At 41.6% G+C, this 14961-nt stretch overlaps 1 protein-coding gene across 1 annotated transcript in view; it reads right to left on the bottom strand.

The window, feature by feature from the left end:
- Positions 1-14961, bottom strand: part of LOC137379339 (leucine-rich repeat-containing G-protein coupled receptor 5-like) — a 131746-nt gene that overhangs the window by 2857 nt on the left and 113928 nt on the right. Inside the window, exons 9-17 of the mRNA XM_068050048.1 lie at positions 14323-14394; positions 14147-14215; positions 13966-14037; positions 12320-12385; positions 12024-12095; positions 5719-5790; positions 4244-4369; positions 1565-1710; positions 1023-1106 (exon numbers count right to left, since the gene is read on the bottom strand). Of these exons, the coding sequence (XP_067906149.1) occupies positions 1023-1106; positions 1565-1710; positions 4244-4369; positions 5719-5790; positions 12024-12095; positions 12320-12385; positions 13966-14037; positions 14147-14215; positions 14323-14394 (779 nt within the window). The remainder of the gene's footprint in view (positions 1-1022; positions 1107-1564; positions 1711-4243; positions 4370-5718; positions 5791-12023; positions 12096-12319; positions 12386-13965; positions 14038-14146; positions 14216-14322; positions 14395-14961) is intronic.

The raw sequence follows: 14961 nt of genomic DNA, 5'->3' as shown, positions 1-14961 counted from the left end.
GGGCAATGTTATGGAGGTGGAAATGGGGTGTCTTAGTGATGGTCTGGATATGTGGTTGGAAGCTCATTTTGGGTAAAATATGACACCAATGTTGCGAACAGTCTGATTTTGTCTCAAACAGTGCCAGGGAGAGGGATGGCATTGATAGTTGGGGAATGGAGTTTGTGGCGGGGATCAAAGACAATGGCTTCAGTCTTTCCAAAATTCAATTGGAGGAAATTTCTACTCATACAGTACTGGAGTCTGATAAGCAGTCTGATAATTTAGCAACAGTGGAGAAGTGGAGAGAGGTGGTGGTGAGGTACAACTGGCTGTTGCCAGCTTATATGTGAAAACTAACACTGCTTTCGGATTATGTCACCGAGGGGCAGCATGTGGATGAGAAATAGGAGGGAGCCAAGGATCAATCCTTGGGAGACACCAGAGGTAATGATGCGAGAGCAGGAAGAGAAGCCATTGCAAGTGATACTCTGGCTATGATTAGATAGATGAGGATGAAACCAAGCACATGTAGTCTCACGCAGCTGAATGACAGTGGAGAAGCATTGGAGGAGGATGGTGTGGTCAACCATATCAAAAACATCAAATTATATTGAAAAATCACAAAATGGATGAGGATGAGGCAGAACATTTAGACTTGTCTTAGCTCACTCGTTCTCAACATTTAACTGTATCTAGGGTATTTGCCTCCAATACTCTATCCACATGCCCACTACACATAGCACTGATGTCAAAGCATGATCAAAGTTTACCTTTTGTTAATTTGAAGATTTTGCTAATTAAGTGTTTGTGTGGGAAGTGAGAACCATGCTGAGTTTTCATTCTCTAATCCCAGTGGTACTGAGGTTAATTGTCCTGCTCCAACTACCAGGATGGCCAGGATGACTTAGTTTAGGCTAGGGATCAAATCTAGTCCATCCTGGTCTCTGTGATCAGCTGCTCAGTGTGGTGTCATTGAGGGAGCCAGGACTTGAATCTTTTAAAAAATATTACAAAATAATTGTTTATTCTTTTTAACTTACCTGGAGTTGGAGTGCACTGGACAGAATGATGGACTTTAGAATCTTCTTCAAAGTCTATTAGCAAATCATCTAGGTCCTGATCATCTGTACATTGCATATAATTCAGTCAGTTATGCATTATGTTAATTTTGGCTTGCATGCAAAAACATTCAGTAGTTGGACTTTTTTTCGTTAACAGGGAATAAAAATAGTAACAATATAAATAACTTAATGCTTCTTTCTTAGATTAGCTTACAAGTTTCTTGCCCCCAACAGCCTCCTCAAATATGCTCCGCTGCTGTAATTGTCTCTGTTTTTTAGAGAATGCATAATCAGTAGGGCTAATTCTTAGCATTAGAATATAGTAAATTGTATGATATCACGGAAATGTCTTTATTTATTCCTCGGAGACAAATGAAAAAGTTATAACTGTGTGCTTTCAATTTTGCTGCTAGAATGGTTACGATGAACTTAAATACAATACTTTGCAGCTAAATTTCAGAACATTAGATTTAACTTGTATCAATTAAATAGCAAGTAGAATGAATGGCGACAGCCATTACCTTGACCAGACAACATTCCAGCATCCCGTTTATGAGCTTCATCATCACTGCTGTTCTCAACTTTCTCCCACTGATTTTTAAGTTTGTAAGAATTTTCACAAGATCCATATGCACAACATTGGTAAGCATATGGCATTTCTAGCACCCTGTAAATTTAAACATAAACGCATTAAAGTATAGGACTGACAATACCAAAAAAATCACTGCAGAAGTCTTGTTTTTTATTTACTCTGGATAATTGAATTTTTACAGTACACTTTGAAAATATGTGAATAGTTATTTGGCTTTTATAGAGCTGTTATTACACATTGTTTTCATATATATAGTTATGGACTGTTCACCTCACAAATGACCGCAATCGTGTTTTGCTAAAAATAATGCATGAGCGCCCGAGTATCCATTGGGTCAAATAAACAGACAAATGACAGGTTTACTCCTAGGTTTGAAAAAAAGAACTATTGTTAGACAATTCCAGAAATGGTCACAACCTAACCCACACACACATTCACTCACAAACACATACACAAGAATAGATTGATAGACAGAAAAGGGCAGGTAGTTTAAACTCCAAAGTGAGGTAAGTATGCATGGTTTATGGTAAACCTGTTGAATCTTCATAGCAGGACAGTCCCTTTTAAAGTTGCGGATAGGCTTCAGGAACTAACTCATATGCATTTAATATTGCAGTTTTAGTCTGTTCATAATTGAGGTAACTTTCTGCTGATAACCTGGACTGAGCTTCACAAGCTCGATCCACCAATTTGCTTGGTAAGAGGAGGGTCCAATATGCTTTTGGCCAGTTTAGCATGTTAGCTATTTTCTCAGAGGATATAAAATCAGACTTGACCTCTTCCTCATTAAACTTTGGTACCAATTGTGTCTCAAAACATCAAAGTTTTGCTCCAAATTGGGAATAAGGTTTGAGTGGCTGGTGGCATTCTCACCTTGTGCTTGCAGCCTTTCTAACTGAAAATTTCTTGCTTTTTCTCTCTGCATCTCTGTTTCCACTGCCTCTTGTTTCATTCGCAACGCAAACTCCAATTCCAATTTTCACACAGCAAGGTCCCTTTCCACATGAATCTTAGCTGTTGTAATTTTATCCATTTCAGGTTCCATGCCTGTTTCCTCTGATTCAGGGGCAAGATTAAAATGGCTAGCTAAATTCTTCACTATTTCAGGTTTCTCTGTTTTTTGTTTGAAAGGGACTCCCACATGGGCAGCTACAGCTTTTAAACCTTCAATGCTTAATTGATTTAACTTACCATGGGATATACCTCTCTGCTCTACAAACTCTTCAGCATTAAATGTGGTCATGTCTTTTAGTTTCTAGCACCGTAGAGAAGAAGGATACGAGAAAACCTGTTTGTTCAATTTTCCAGTTTTAGAGGTCAATTTTCCTCCCATTTCCAAATCTCTTGTTTAATCTGATTGTTCAAGAATCTCGGCTTCGAGCCTTGAATTTGTAATGGATAGGTATAAAGGGGTGCGGGTAGTTCCCATTGTTCACCTCCCAACTGACCACAATTGTGTTTTGTTAAAAATAATACATTTGCCCCTGAGTGCCTTTCAGGTCAAATAAACAGACAAATGACAGGTTTTCTTGTACGTTAAAAAGAGATAACTATTTATTTTTACACAATTCCCAAAATGGTTGCATCCTTACCCACACACATTCACAAGAATAGATATAAAGAAAAGGGTAAGTAGTTTAAAGTCCAAAGTGAGGTAAGTGTTCATGGTAAACCTGTTGAATCTTTGCAGGAGGACAGTCTCTTTTAAAGATGCAGGCCTGGGTGTTTGTAGTCTTGAACTTGTTGAAGTGTTGTAGAGTTCTAGTGGTTACAACTCGGCACAAAGCTGGTGGTGTGGATTTTATTACCTTCACAGATGGAGTCTTAAAGTCACTTTGTGATATCCCTGCTGTAGTGGTTGTTCATTTATTGTTTTGCAGGGTTCTTTATGCTTAGCTGGATCTCTTGCACTGCATCTGGCTGGACTGCTTTCAGAAGGTGTTGGCTTGATTTCTCCTCTCTCTCCAGAGGGCTACCTTTTTAAGGTAAAAATCCATCACATTAGAGTTTCTGGTAGGAGACACATGGCCCTCTCGCCTGTTGTGACCACACAATGGACCAGGATGTGGAAACCATGGCTATCGATTGGTCCCCATTCAGACATCATTCTGTTAATACGGTGCTAGTTCACACCTAATCATTTTGGTTTGGGCTGTAATTCAGTCTGTCTCCAGAATTTTTTGTTAGTTCATTCATGTCAATAAGTCATTAATATGCAAAGTGATCCTTTCAATTTCAAAGGGGTTCTCCCCAGAGCTATTTCAGATGAGGTTAATGAGTTCCATCTTTGCAGACAGGTTTGTTGACTTCCAGTACAGGAGGTTCATGTGACCATTACTCCATTTTGACTGTGGTACAAGTATCCATGTTCTTGTGATTTTGTTCAACAATTGACTTTTAAAATTCATAATTCTTCCATTTCACTTTTTATTTCATCACGGCTCCTTCTGTTCCTGTATATGATCTCATATACTAGTACAACAATACACACACATCTAGTCAATTCTTGCATAATGAGCCACAACCTTTCTTAAATTACTTCTATTGTAAAACCATCTCTTGGTAACTAAGAATAAAGTGGAAATAAGGAGTCTATATGTGTCCTTACCTCAAGTTATGGAGACTTTCTATTGGCAATAAATCTTGTAGAGCTTGATTGCCTGTTATTTTTAGATGTGTTAATCCACTTAGTCCAGACACAGGAAGAGACGACAGAAGGTTGTAGGTGAGGTCACTGCATGAAATTATTTTTAGTAAGTGAATCAATTACAAATTTGTGTATTAAACTTTGGGAGTAACATCTGCTGTATCATAACTCCAGCATTTCCTGTATGTGACATGATTGAGGAAATATAGTAAACTGGGAAATAAGTGCAAAGAAAATTTCAAGTAGCCTGAAACTGCCAGCAATTTATTGTCCAAGTAATATTGCCAAACGATTGATAAGGCAGCAGAAGAGAAAATAACATACACCTAAGTCTGCACATCATAGAGTGACTAGGTAAGTTCTTATGTTGTATAAGCTGCCTTTTATTGGTCTCCTTTCATTCAGATTCTGGAAACCTGCCAACTGAGCTGATTTGCAGCGTTTGTGTTATTAATTCCGTAGACTGCAGAAGATGTGTAGTCTTGGTTTTACCTGGATCTGTGTGGATCATTGTCCAAATACAGGGGAGTCTTGCTCAATAGGAGCACCTATTGGAAATTTTAGCATGAACTGCCCAGGATTTTCCAACCATTGTTGAAAAATCATTCAGTGAAGTGCCCGAATTTCTGATATGCTGTTCTCGCAAACAAAGCTCTCTGCCAGGATTGAGGACCCATAAAATTCTCCCTTGTAAACCTACTGTGGGTCTATGGAAAACTGATTCAACAGTGTATCTGTTAGCAATCAGCTCAGGAGCCAAGCTCCTGGAATTAAATGTTTTTTTCACAGCCATCTAGAAGGCTCAATAGAGGGGGGGGCGGCACAGTGGCGCAGTGGTTAGCACCGCAGCCTCACAGCTCCAGCGACCTGGGTTCAATTCTGGGTACTGCCTGTGTGGAGTTTGCAAGTTCTCCCTGTGTCTGCATGGGTTTTCTCCGGCTGCTCCGGTTTCCTCCCACAGCCAAAAGACTTGCAGGTTGGTAGGTAAATTGGCCATTATAAATTGCCCCTAGTATAGGTAGGTGGTAGGGAAATATAGGGACAGGTGGGGATGTGGTAGGAATATGGGATTAGTATAAATGGGTGGTTGATGGTCGGCACAGACTCGGTGGGCCGAAGGGCCTGTTTCAGTGCTGTATCTCTAAACTAAACTAAACTATAATAAAAAGGGTTGAAAATCCACCATACAAGAAGGCATAGCTCAACAGAGATTCAAAATCACCTCTGGCATATCACAAGTTTGATCAAGATTTAAATGTGATAAATTTAAAATCAGTGCCCTAATCCTATGAAAATATAGCAATTGAATTGAGCGATAGCTTCCTAATTTACAGCATTAAATTAATGCTAAAATTTAGGTGGAAATATAATTATACATCTTAACATTGTTCCAAATTATTTATAGCTAGTGAAATATATGGAACATGGAGACTTACAGTTTGATTAAGGATGGTGAAGAAAGAAATGATTCTTGATGAATAAATGTAATTTTGTTCCAGCCAAGGTCACTGTATGTGGATAGATATATAAAGATTATGAATGAGATGCCTCCAACTGTATGAATTTACACATACATTCCTAAACAGTGCAATAAACTTAGTGAACTTAAATATGGGGATTGTTTATGCAACTTTCCATAAATCTGCTTTACAGTTGAGAAAAATTACACCACATTGTATTTCTATGACTTTACTATTGGTGTCAGCTAGAACTCTACAACACTTCAACAAGTTCAAGACTACAAACACCCAGGCCTGCATCTTTAAAAGAGACTGTCCTCCTGCAAAGATTCAACAGGTTTACCATGAACACTTACCTCACTTTGGACTTTAAACTACTTACCCTTTTCTTTATATCTATTCTTGTGAATGTGTGTGGGTAAGGATGCAACCATTTTGGGAATTGTGTAAAAATAAATAGTTATCTCTTTTTAACGTACAAGAAAACCTGTCATTTGTCTGTTTATTTGACCTGAAAGGCACTCCCGCGGTGTTCACAACTTCTACAGCTTTCCCTGTCCCAGACATGGTGTTTTCCCCGTGCCCTCTATTGAAACTTAAAAACTGTTCCTGACAAGCCTTTCAATGAGCTCCTCAATGAGCTCACCAGCCAATTAAATGGAGGCGTGCAGGCTTCCTGTTCCCCGCCTCCCAGCATCCCTTTAAAAATTGCTTCTGGAAGCGGCAGGACCCAGTGCCAACTTCCAAGAACGCGATTTTCAAATTGCCACGCACTCACTCGCACATTCACTGGCATTTCAAAATTCAGCCCCAGGCCTCCAAAAAGGTGTGGATCTTGCTCGTCCAGTGTCTGTGCTGGAAGTGTGTCTGATGCCATTGGGAGTTGGACATGTTTTAGTCACCCAGCATCCTCACCCAAAACCAGTGAAAATCTGTTACATATATATGTAAATGAGGGTCCTGTACCTGTTGCAGAATGCGAATGCCATTTTCAACCGCCTTGGCATTGAAATTCATCCATTCTAAAACCCTGCCACAAAGCCTGGGCAGAATCAATTGGGGAGAGACTGAGAGTTATTTAAAGGGGTTTAAAGCTGCTGTTAGGTAAAATACCTGGTTAGTCATTTTAAACTGCTAGACGTCTTTGGGCCTATTTCTGGCTGTGTTGGCTGCTATAGCGTACTTCAAAATTGTCCAGTGCTCCTGTATCCTTTTGGTAATATTGAGACCAGAACTGTGCACAGTCTTCTAAGTGAAAGCTGAGGGTGGGGATGGAGGAGGATAGAGGATGGGAAGGGGGAAAGATACTTTCTGTCATTTGTATTCTGATTAAAAAGTGTCTTAACATGAGCTTAACAGGTGAGGGTCAGCAGGTAGTCTAACCGGGAGAGATCACAACTGGGAGCAATCCTATCAGCAGAGAACACCCACTCATGCACATCTTCAGGCGGGGGATATTTAATGGCGATCAAGAAATAGTTTTAGAGAGAAAAAAAAGTCTCCTATGCATGGTTGTAATCTGATGCCCCTAAAGAAGAACTCTAGTTAGTAATGGTTTTCAAAAGACTCAAGAAGTTCTCAAGTTGTGGTTGAGAAAAGCCTAGTTTTTATTTAATATGGCTTTGTCTACCACCACAAGTGCCTAGAAAGAGAGAGTGGAAAATTAATTAACTGATCAGCGATACCACTACCCCACCCTCTTAACAACCACCCGCCTTTCCATTGAGACCTGGCAAACTCTTCCAACTGTTGGCACTCGAAGGTGATATAAAATCAGAAACATATTGATGGTAAGCTATATCACTACTGCCAGATGGAAAATAATGTTATTGCTTTCACTGGTACCAATGTTCCCATTTCTGCCAACAAAAAAATTGCAACTAATGCCAGCTGCATAATTCATTCTTGACAGTGATAGTTGGGGTTGGCTTGGCCCTGTAAGTATAATGCTTCAGGAGACACAGTTTATATGTTGGTGCACACTCGCAGCCCTTCAAACTGAACTTAAAAAAATCTCTTTAAATAAAATTAAGCCACACCAATTAACTAAAAAAGAAAATGAATTTAGGAATAATTTATTCCACTTGGGTATGTTAGCCTTGTAAATTTGTTGCTTGGTAGGCCTTCTTGCACATGAAATTAACTGAGTATAGCACAGTTTTCCATTGGTTAGCCTCTGTCTGTAAATCACCGTCTCGCTTCTTAAACCAAATAGAGTTTCTGTTTCTGTCTTACTACCTGATTAGAATGAAATTCTGAGATCTAATCTTTTATTATTTGCCCCACAGGAAGCAGTGTAATGCATCATCTAGTTAAAATGTAAATCTGTAGGCAATGTTGCCAAGCGTTTAATCTCCATTTTCTCACTAATTGAATAACTTTATGTCCTTTTTTTTTAAAGAAGTGTTGCTATTTTTCCAGGTGCAGGAAATATTCTGTCACAGGATTGCAAGTTAAGTTTTGGTTAAGTTTTCTATTTCTGCCAGGCTTTTAAACCAATGCAATCGTAAACTCTTGCATGTATTGTGGATTAGTCTCTGAACTATTTAATTGGGAAGAGAACAATTTTAAATTGACCATTCTTGTGAACACTTTTTCCAGAACCCCCAACCCTCGTATTCCATTTCCTTTTTACAAGGTCCCTGCAGCTCTTATTGGGTGCAGTGAGCATAGACTGCTGCCTTTGCCATTGTGTCTGACCCAAGGAGGTGCATAACAGTGGCTCAATGGGGCAATCTGATGTGATTTTCCTCTCCTGCCTGATGCCTCCATATGCAGAATGGCTGAGATTGGGAATGCAGCTTTGGTTGTGAACTGGAGATTGGAATAATGGACACAATCTGAATTTCTCAATTCCATGTCACTAAACATTAACTTTCTGCTTTTTTCATTGTATCAAGCTTGTCAGTTACACCCAACCAGCTTGTCTGTGGATAGACTGGGACTAGAGTTGTGAAAGTCCTGCATCGGCATACATTTCCTGTAACATCACACTTTGCTGTCTCAAAGGAAAGCAACAGATTGAAGAGGTTGGTAATGTGCAAATCAAAAGTAAGCAGAGGGCTACAAAATTACCAATGAGAAACTACTACAGACTTCTAAAAACAACCATTACTGAATGACCACTTAAGTGAACCACAAATAAAGAGACACAGAAGATGACCCAATCAAATCACACAAAACACTTTTGATTAAAAAACGCTGCCTTTTTTTCCCTGTGCCCAATGGAGGGCCACCCCTACTGCCCCAACCACCTGCAACACACAATGCACCCCCCGTCCCCCCAATTGACCATCCTTGCCTTGCCGGGGCCCGACTGATCACCCCTGGTGAGGCAACAAAAACTTAAGCTTGGTTCTGGCATCCCCCGACATCGTCTTCTGTAGGCTGGGCTGCAGTCCCAGCAGTGACCACCACTCCTGGTGGCGCTGCTGGGACTAAGAGCAGCCGGCCCACTGATTGGCCGGCAGCTGTATTAGGCGGGACCTCCTGCCTCAAGCGGGTGGAAGTCCTGCCTCCTCAGAACAATTAAAGGCCAGGAACCTGCAAAATACGGGTTGGATCCCCAGGCCAGGCGGAAACGGGTTCGCCACTGACTTTTCAGTCAGTGGACAGTTCCCGTCCGCCAAGGGTGAAATCCCAGCCAAGGGAAAAGTTGAACAGTGGACCATTATAGCTCTACCTCACCCTCCCCACCCCAATTAATATCAATGGCGAGATCAATTTTGTTCAATTAATGTCACTGTGACCACAGCCACTCAGAACATTGCAAAATGATGCTGCAGGGCACAGAATGAGTGCAGTATTCAATTGCTCAGCAGGTTGCCCTGAGGGTAACTTTTTCATTGACTTGTTTTGGGAACTTCATTGAAATCTTAAACTTAAATTTAGTGGTAATCGGGAATCAAGGCATATGGGGATCAGGCAGGAAAGTGGGGCTGAATTTTACACTTGGCAACAGAGGTCATGGCAACGAGCTGGAAGGCAGGGGAAACCCCGCTCGGCCCTCTATTGGACCCCAGCAGAATTCAATGACGGGCAGGCCATTAATTTTAAGAGACAAGATTCCCCCCAATTGGAAGGCTGGCAGCTCAGCAGTACCAGCAGCGCCACCGGGAGCAGTGGCCACTGCCAGTACTACAGAAGCAGCTCAAATGGAGCAGACCATGGACCAAGGTAAGTGGGGTTGGGGTCGCCGAGGCCAGTCAGTCAGGGCCGGCAGAGGGGTGGGGAAGGGGAGGATTGATGAGGGCAGGAGGTGGATCTTGCCGAGGTGGGTGGCCATCGCTACTGGAGGGCCCTTCGTGGACCATGGATTGCTCCCAGAGAAGGGACCCACCCCCACCAAGCCCACCACGAAGCCACCAGATCTCACCCTGCGGTCTCTCCACGCAGCGGTAGGCCCCTCTGATGTTGGCTAAATGCCAGTGGAGGCAGGAGGTGGCAGGGCCACTTAAGTGGCTTAAATGTCCTCCCAGCGGACATCCTGTCTGCCACAGTGCCCACCGCGGACAAAATGGTATGGGGACAGGACAGTGTTGGGCTCACCGCCCAACACCAACCCACGCCATCTTGTGTGCCCTCTCCTGCCTCCCGGCCCATCTCCAAGTGCCAGATAAAATCCAGCCCGTGGAGGTGAGGCCAAAGATCAGCCATGATCATGTTGAATGGTAGAGTGGGCTGGAGGGGCTGTATGGCCTACTTCTCTTCCTGTTTCTTATGTTCTTACGTTCTTATGTAATAAAGTAAGTGTTTTGACAACTAGGATATGTTTTGATGTTTTCTTGACTGATTTTGTTTAAGTTAATATTTATCGAGCTTGTGCACTAAGCAAGGATTGTAAGCATCAATGAAATATGGCTAAAGATCGTACACAGTTGGGGAGACAACTCTATGCATACAGGTCCCTTCTTACTGCCAAACTATATGTTTATATTGTTTCAGTACAAACACATCAATGAAATTGAGCCGAACCTGGACATTCTGTCCATACATACCTGCGACACGTTCTGCATGTTACCAGATCAGAGCCATTGCTTCTAAGCACGTCCCTGTTAAATAACCTGTTTTTGTGTGTTGGGCCCTGGTATTTTGAAGTTGAAGAGAATTTTAATTTATTGCAACAACTTGTATTTATATAGACTTGACTATTTCACTGCTCTCCTGGCTGGCCACCCATCTTCAACCCGATATAAACTTGCTGATCCAAAGCTGTGCTGCCCATATCTTAACTCACACCAAGTCCTGTTCACCTCTCACAACTGTATTTGCTGACCTACACTGGCACCTGGTTTGGCAACACATTTTTTAATTCATTCATGAGATATGGGCATCGCTGGCAAGGCCAGCATTTATTGCCCATCCCTAATTGCCCTTGCGAAGGTAGTGGTGAGCCGCCTTCCTGAACTGCTGTAGTCCATGTGGTGAAGGTACACCCACAGTGCTGTTAACGAGGGAATTCCAGGTTTTGGAACCAGCAACGGTGAAGGAACAGTGATATATTTCCAACTCAGGATGTGGCTACAGAGCCACTCTTCGTGATGGACATTGAAGTTCCCCCATCTAGAGTAACATTCTGTGCCCTTGCTACCCTCAGTGCCTCTTCCAAGTGTTCAACATGGAGGAGTACTGATTCGTCAGCTAGGGGAGGGTGGTAGGTGATAATCAGCAAAAGGTTTCCTTGCCCACATTTGACCTGATGCCATGAGACTTCATGGGGTTTGGATTCTGTGAGTATGACTATGTCAGGCTGTTGCTTGACTAGTCTGTGGGACAGCTCTCCCAATTTGGGCTCAAGTCCCCATAAGTTCCTGACATAGTTATGCTCACTGAATCATACCTTATAGCTAATCTCCTAGACTCCTCCATCACCATCCCTGGGTATATCCTGTCCCACCAGCAGGACAGACTCACACAGGTGGCAGCACAGTGTTGTACAGTCGGGAAGGAGTGACCCTGAGAGTCCTCAACGTTGACTCCTGACCCCACGAAGTCTCATGGCAACAGGCCCAGAATGTACAAACCAATTTCTCAAGCTGCATACATACAAGAAAAGGTACTTGTAATATTGAAAATATGACCTGAGTTTAAGATCAAACTTCTTTTTGGGAAACAAAATTGATTGCCTTGATTCAGGCATAAGATTAAAATTAACTCGAATTTTTAAAAAAAGTTGAATTAGATCTTTTATCGCACTGGCATCCAAAGTAAATGTACAATTTTATTAATGGTATTGAAACAAATCCATCACATAGCTGAAACAAAACATGTGGGACACTCACAGTGATCGCAGGGCAGTGAGCTGTTGGAAAGTGTCATGTTGGATTTCGTAAATGTTGTTGTGATGCAGGTCACTGAAAATGGAAACAAATAGAAGAATGAAGTTGAAAGAGCAGGTTCTCAATTGATGGACAATCTTTGCATTCCTTATGGGAACAGAATTCTAATTAGATCAAAAATTATTGCCCATTCAACTGAGTGGATGTTTCTTACACATGCCATCAGTTAACAGATACACCTCATGTTTGCTACAGAGAAGTACAAGACATATTTCAATCATCCTAGGCTTTGAACTTACAGCTTCTGAAGCTTTTGGCAGCCAAAAAAACTTGGGAGTTCCTTGATCCAGTTGTAAGACAGATCTCTGTTAAACACAATATCACAGAATTTAAAAAAGAAAGTAATTTATTGTTTCATCAGCTAAGTGTCTCACTCATTGGCTCGGAGTTTGCGGTCAGTGGCGAATCAAGGGCTCTGGGAAGAATTTCACCCCTATCGCCGTCCAATGTTACTGCAACTATTGTCGCATTCTTTACTGGGCATTCCCAGTGTGGAGCTGGAGTGACATAATTCAGCTATCAAAGCCACCAATCACATTAAAAGGATTTTCACCCAAACAGGAAACGAAAAGCACTGAAATAAAATCATTTTCAAAAATGTTTTACCAAGAGCAAATTAAAGATTAGGACATAGGGATGAATTTTATGAGAAGGCTGCTGAGAAGGCCCCACCACATTTTACTGGCAGCGGCGAGGCCTCAGTGGGCGGGGCCTTCATTTGCATTGCTAAATGTATGCAAATAAATGTAAATAAACATATCTAGACCGGGCGGCCGTCCCATGCCAATATTCCGGCAGGTGGCCAGAGGTCCCGTGCCTTCGGATGTCTGTTTGTGGATTCAAGGCAAGACACTGGTGGGGAGGACGGTTGAGTTTAATTTTCAGGTCTGGAGGGGGGGGAAATGGAGGAAACTTACTCCATTGGCTGGTGGGAAGGGGTTGAAGCACCCTGTGCCCGATTAGTAGGCCCCCCGCCGGGAAGCTGAGAAGCCGCCTGCTTTTCCCAGGTGACTTTTCCCGGCCCACAGATGCCTGCTTGCCATGCGTAAAATCCGCGTGGAGGCGGGCGAAGGCCCTTAAGTGGCCACTTAAGGGCCTTGATTGGCCTGGGGCAGGGCGCGCCATTTTTCACCCCCTGTACTACGTAAAGGGCGGCGGAGGTGGGAGCGGGTTGGGAAACTTCCCGGAGCCTCCCGCTCCATTTTACGCCACCCACCCGCCACCATCTGGCTCGTTGCGATGGCGTAAAATTTCGGCCTACAATTCCACTGCTGGGCAAGAGCAGCTGTCGGTTTTACATCTCTCCCAGTTTTCATTTCCATGGAAATTTATCATTGACTTTAATGGAAATGTTGACTATTGCCCAAAGTCAAAATTCCTCTCCTCCCATCTCCCCCTCACCCTCCCACCACCACCCGTTTCTCTATTTGGTAATTGAATGTATAACAGTTTTCCCAATGTTCTCCACTCCTCTCCAGAAACCAGGGATTATACATTTTTCTTTGGTGGTAACACAAAACAGGCAACAGTGCATCAGCAGGCTGATTTATCTTCTGCCTGATTGTTCTGTTTGATTGAAGTCATTGATGAATTTATACCCCACAGTTTCACAATCATTAGCAGCCCTCCAGTATTTTTCCCAAGTTCCTTGTCAATGAATTTAACTATTTGATACTGAAACTTCCATGCAGGACACATTGCTTACTTTTTTCCAAGGTCATTAACACAGGACTAAAACAGTACAAAGAAATGATTATGCATTTTGATGAAGCGATCTTGACAATTTTCTAATTTTTGAAAGTCTTTAAAACATTTAAGGTTTTGTCTGTTTACTTTTAATTCCAGGAATTATTGATAGACAATGGCCGAGTCATTTATAACTTACAAAACTTGCAAGTTAGGTAACTGCTTGCAAACAGTGCTTGGAAGAGAGGCAATTCGTGCTCCTGTCAGAGTCCTGACAAAATAAAAGATGTCACCCTTGATAAATATATTGTCTGATCAATTTTTTCTTCTAAATATATTATCAGTTAAAATTGCTCAAAGTTTGATTGTGGAAAACTTACAGACTTTCTAGACTTATGGTTCCAGTAAGATCAGGAAATTCAGTTATTTCTGTGGCTCCATTGAGTGAGCTGGAATGAGAAATAGAATTAATATTTAAATTAAAATCAAGTTTTTGGCCAAAACGTTTTCACAAGATCTCAATGATATGAGGGCTTAATTTTACTGAAATACTTACAGTATACGTAACTCGGGTAGATGTTGAAAAGCAGACTTTCCAACAAACTGAATGGGATTGTCATAGAAATGACTGCAAAGAAAAAAATGCTTTAATCATATCTATGCTTTCAACAATGCATCCTTGGAAAGGTTATTGGCTCAAGAACTTAATGTTGCTAGCTTTCAATTCAGGTTGGACTTGGACTACTAATGAATTGGAAAATTTAACACAGGGCTGAATGAAACTTTGTTCAGCATTAATATTTTAATACTTTACACTTTGTATTTATGAATTTCTTTTACCTCTGCTAACGTCATATTTTTAACAAATCACCTTAGTATATTCTCAATGTATTAGGAATATTCTGTACTATAATTTCCTAAACTCCAGTCTGTAACAAATGATAGACCAAGAGATGTGGGCTCACACCTCTGCTGTGCCAGCCTACTTTGCAATTAATTCCTGCTTTTATCCATTTACAATACTGTATTCGTATGACTCTGTGACAGACAGAAAAAGATGACACAAGTACTACACATAGCCATTCAAGACAGCAGAAAGTCAATGCCTGTTAAATGATTCTAGAGTCTAAGGGGGTGAAAGTGATCTATGCCAGTAACATGAAATTTGCACATACTGGGGGGAATTTTATGCTGT

The sequence above is a fragment of the Heterodontus francisci genome, chromosome 18 (genome assembly GCF_036365525.1).
Source record: "Heterodontus francisci isolate sHetFra1 chromosome 18, sHetFra1.hap1, whole genome shotgun sequence".
Lineage (NCBI taxonomy): Eukaryota > Metazoa > Chordata > Chondrichthyes > Heterodontiformes > Heterodontidae > Heterodontus > Heterodontus francisci.
The sequence above is the reverse complement of the archived record's forward strand: the minus strand, read 5'-3'. Positions and strand labels throughout refer to the sequence as shown.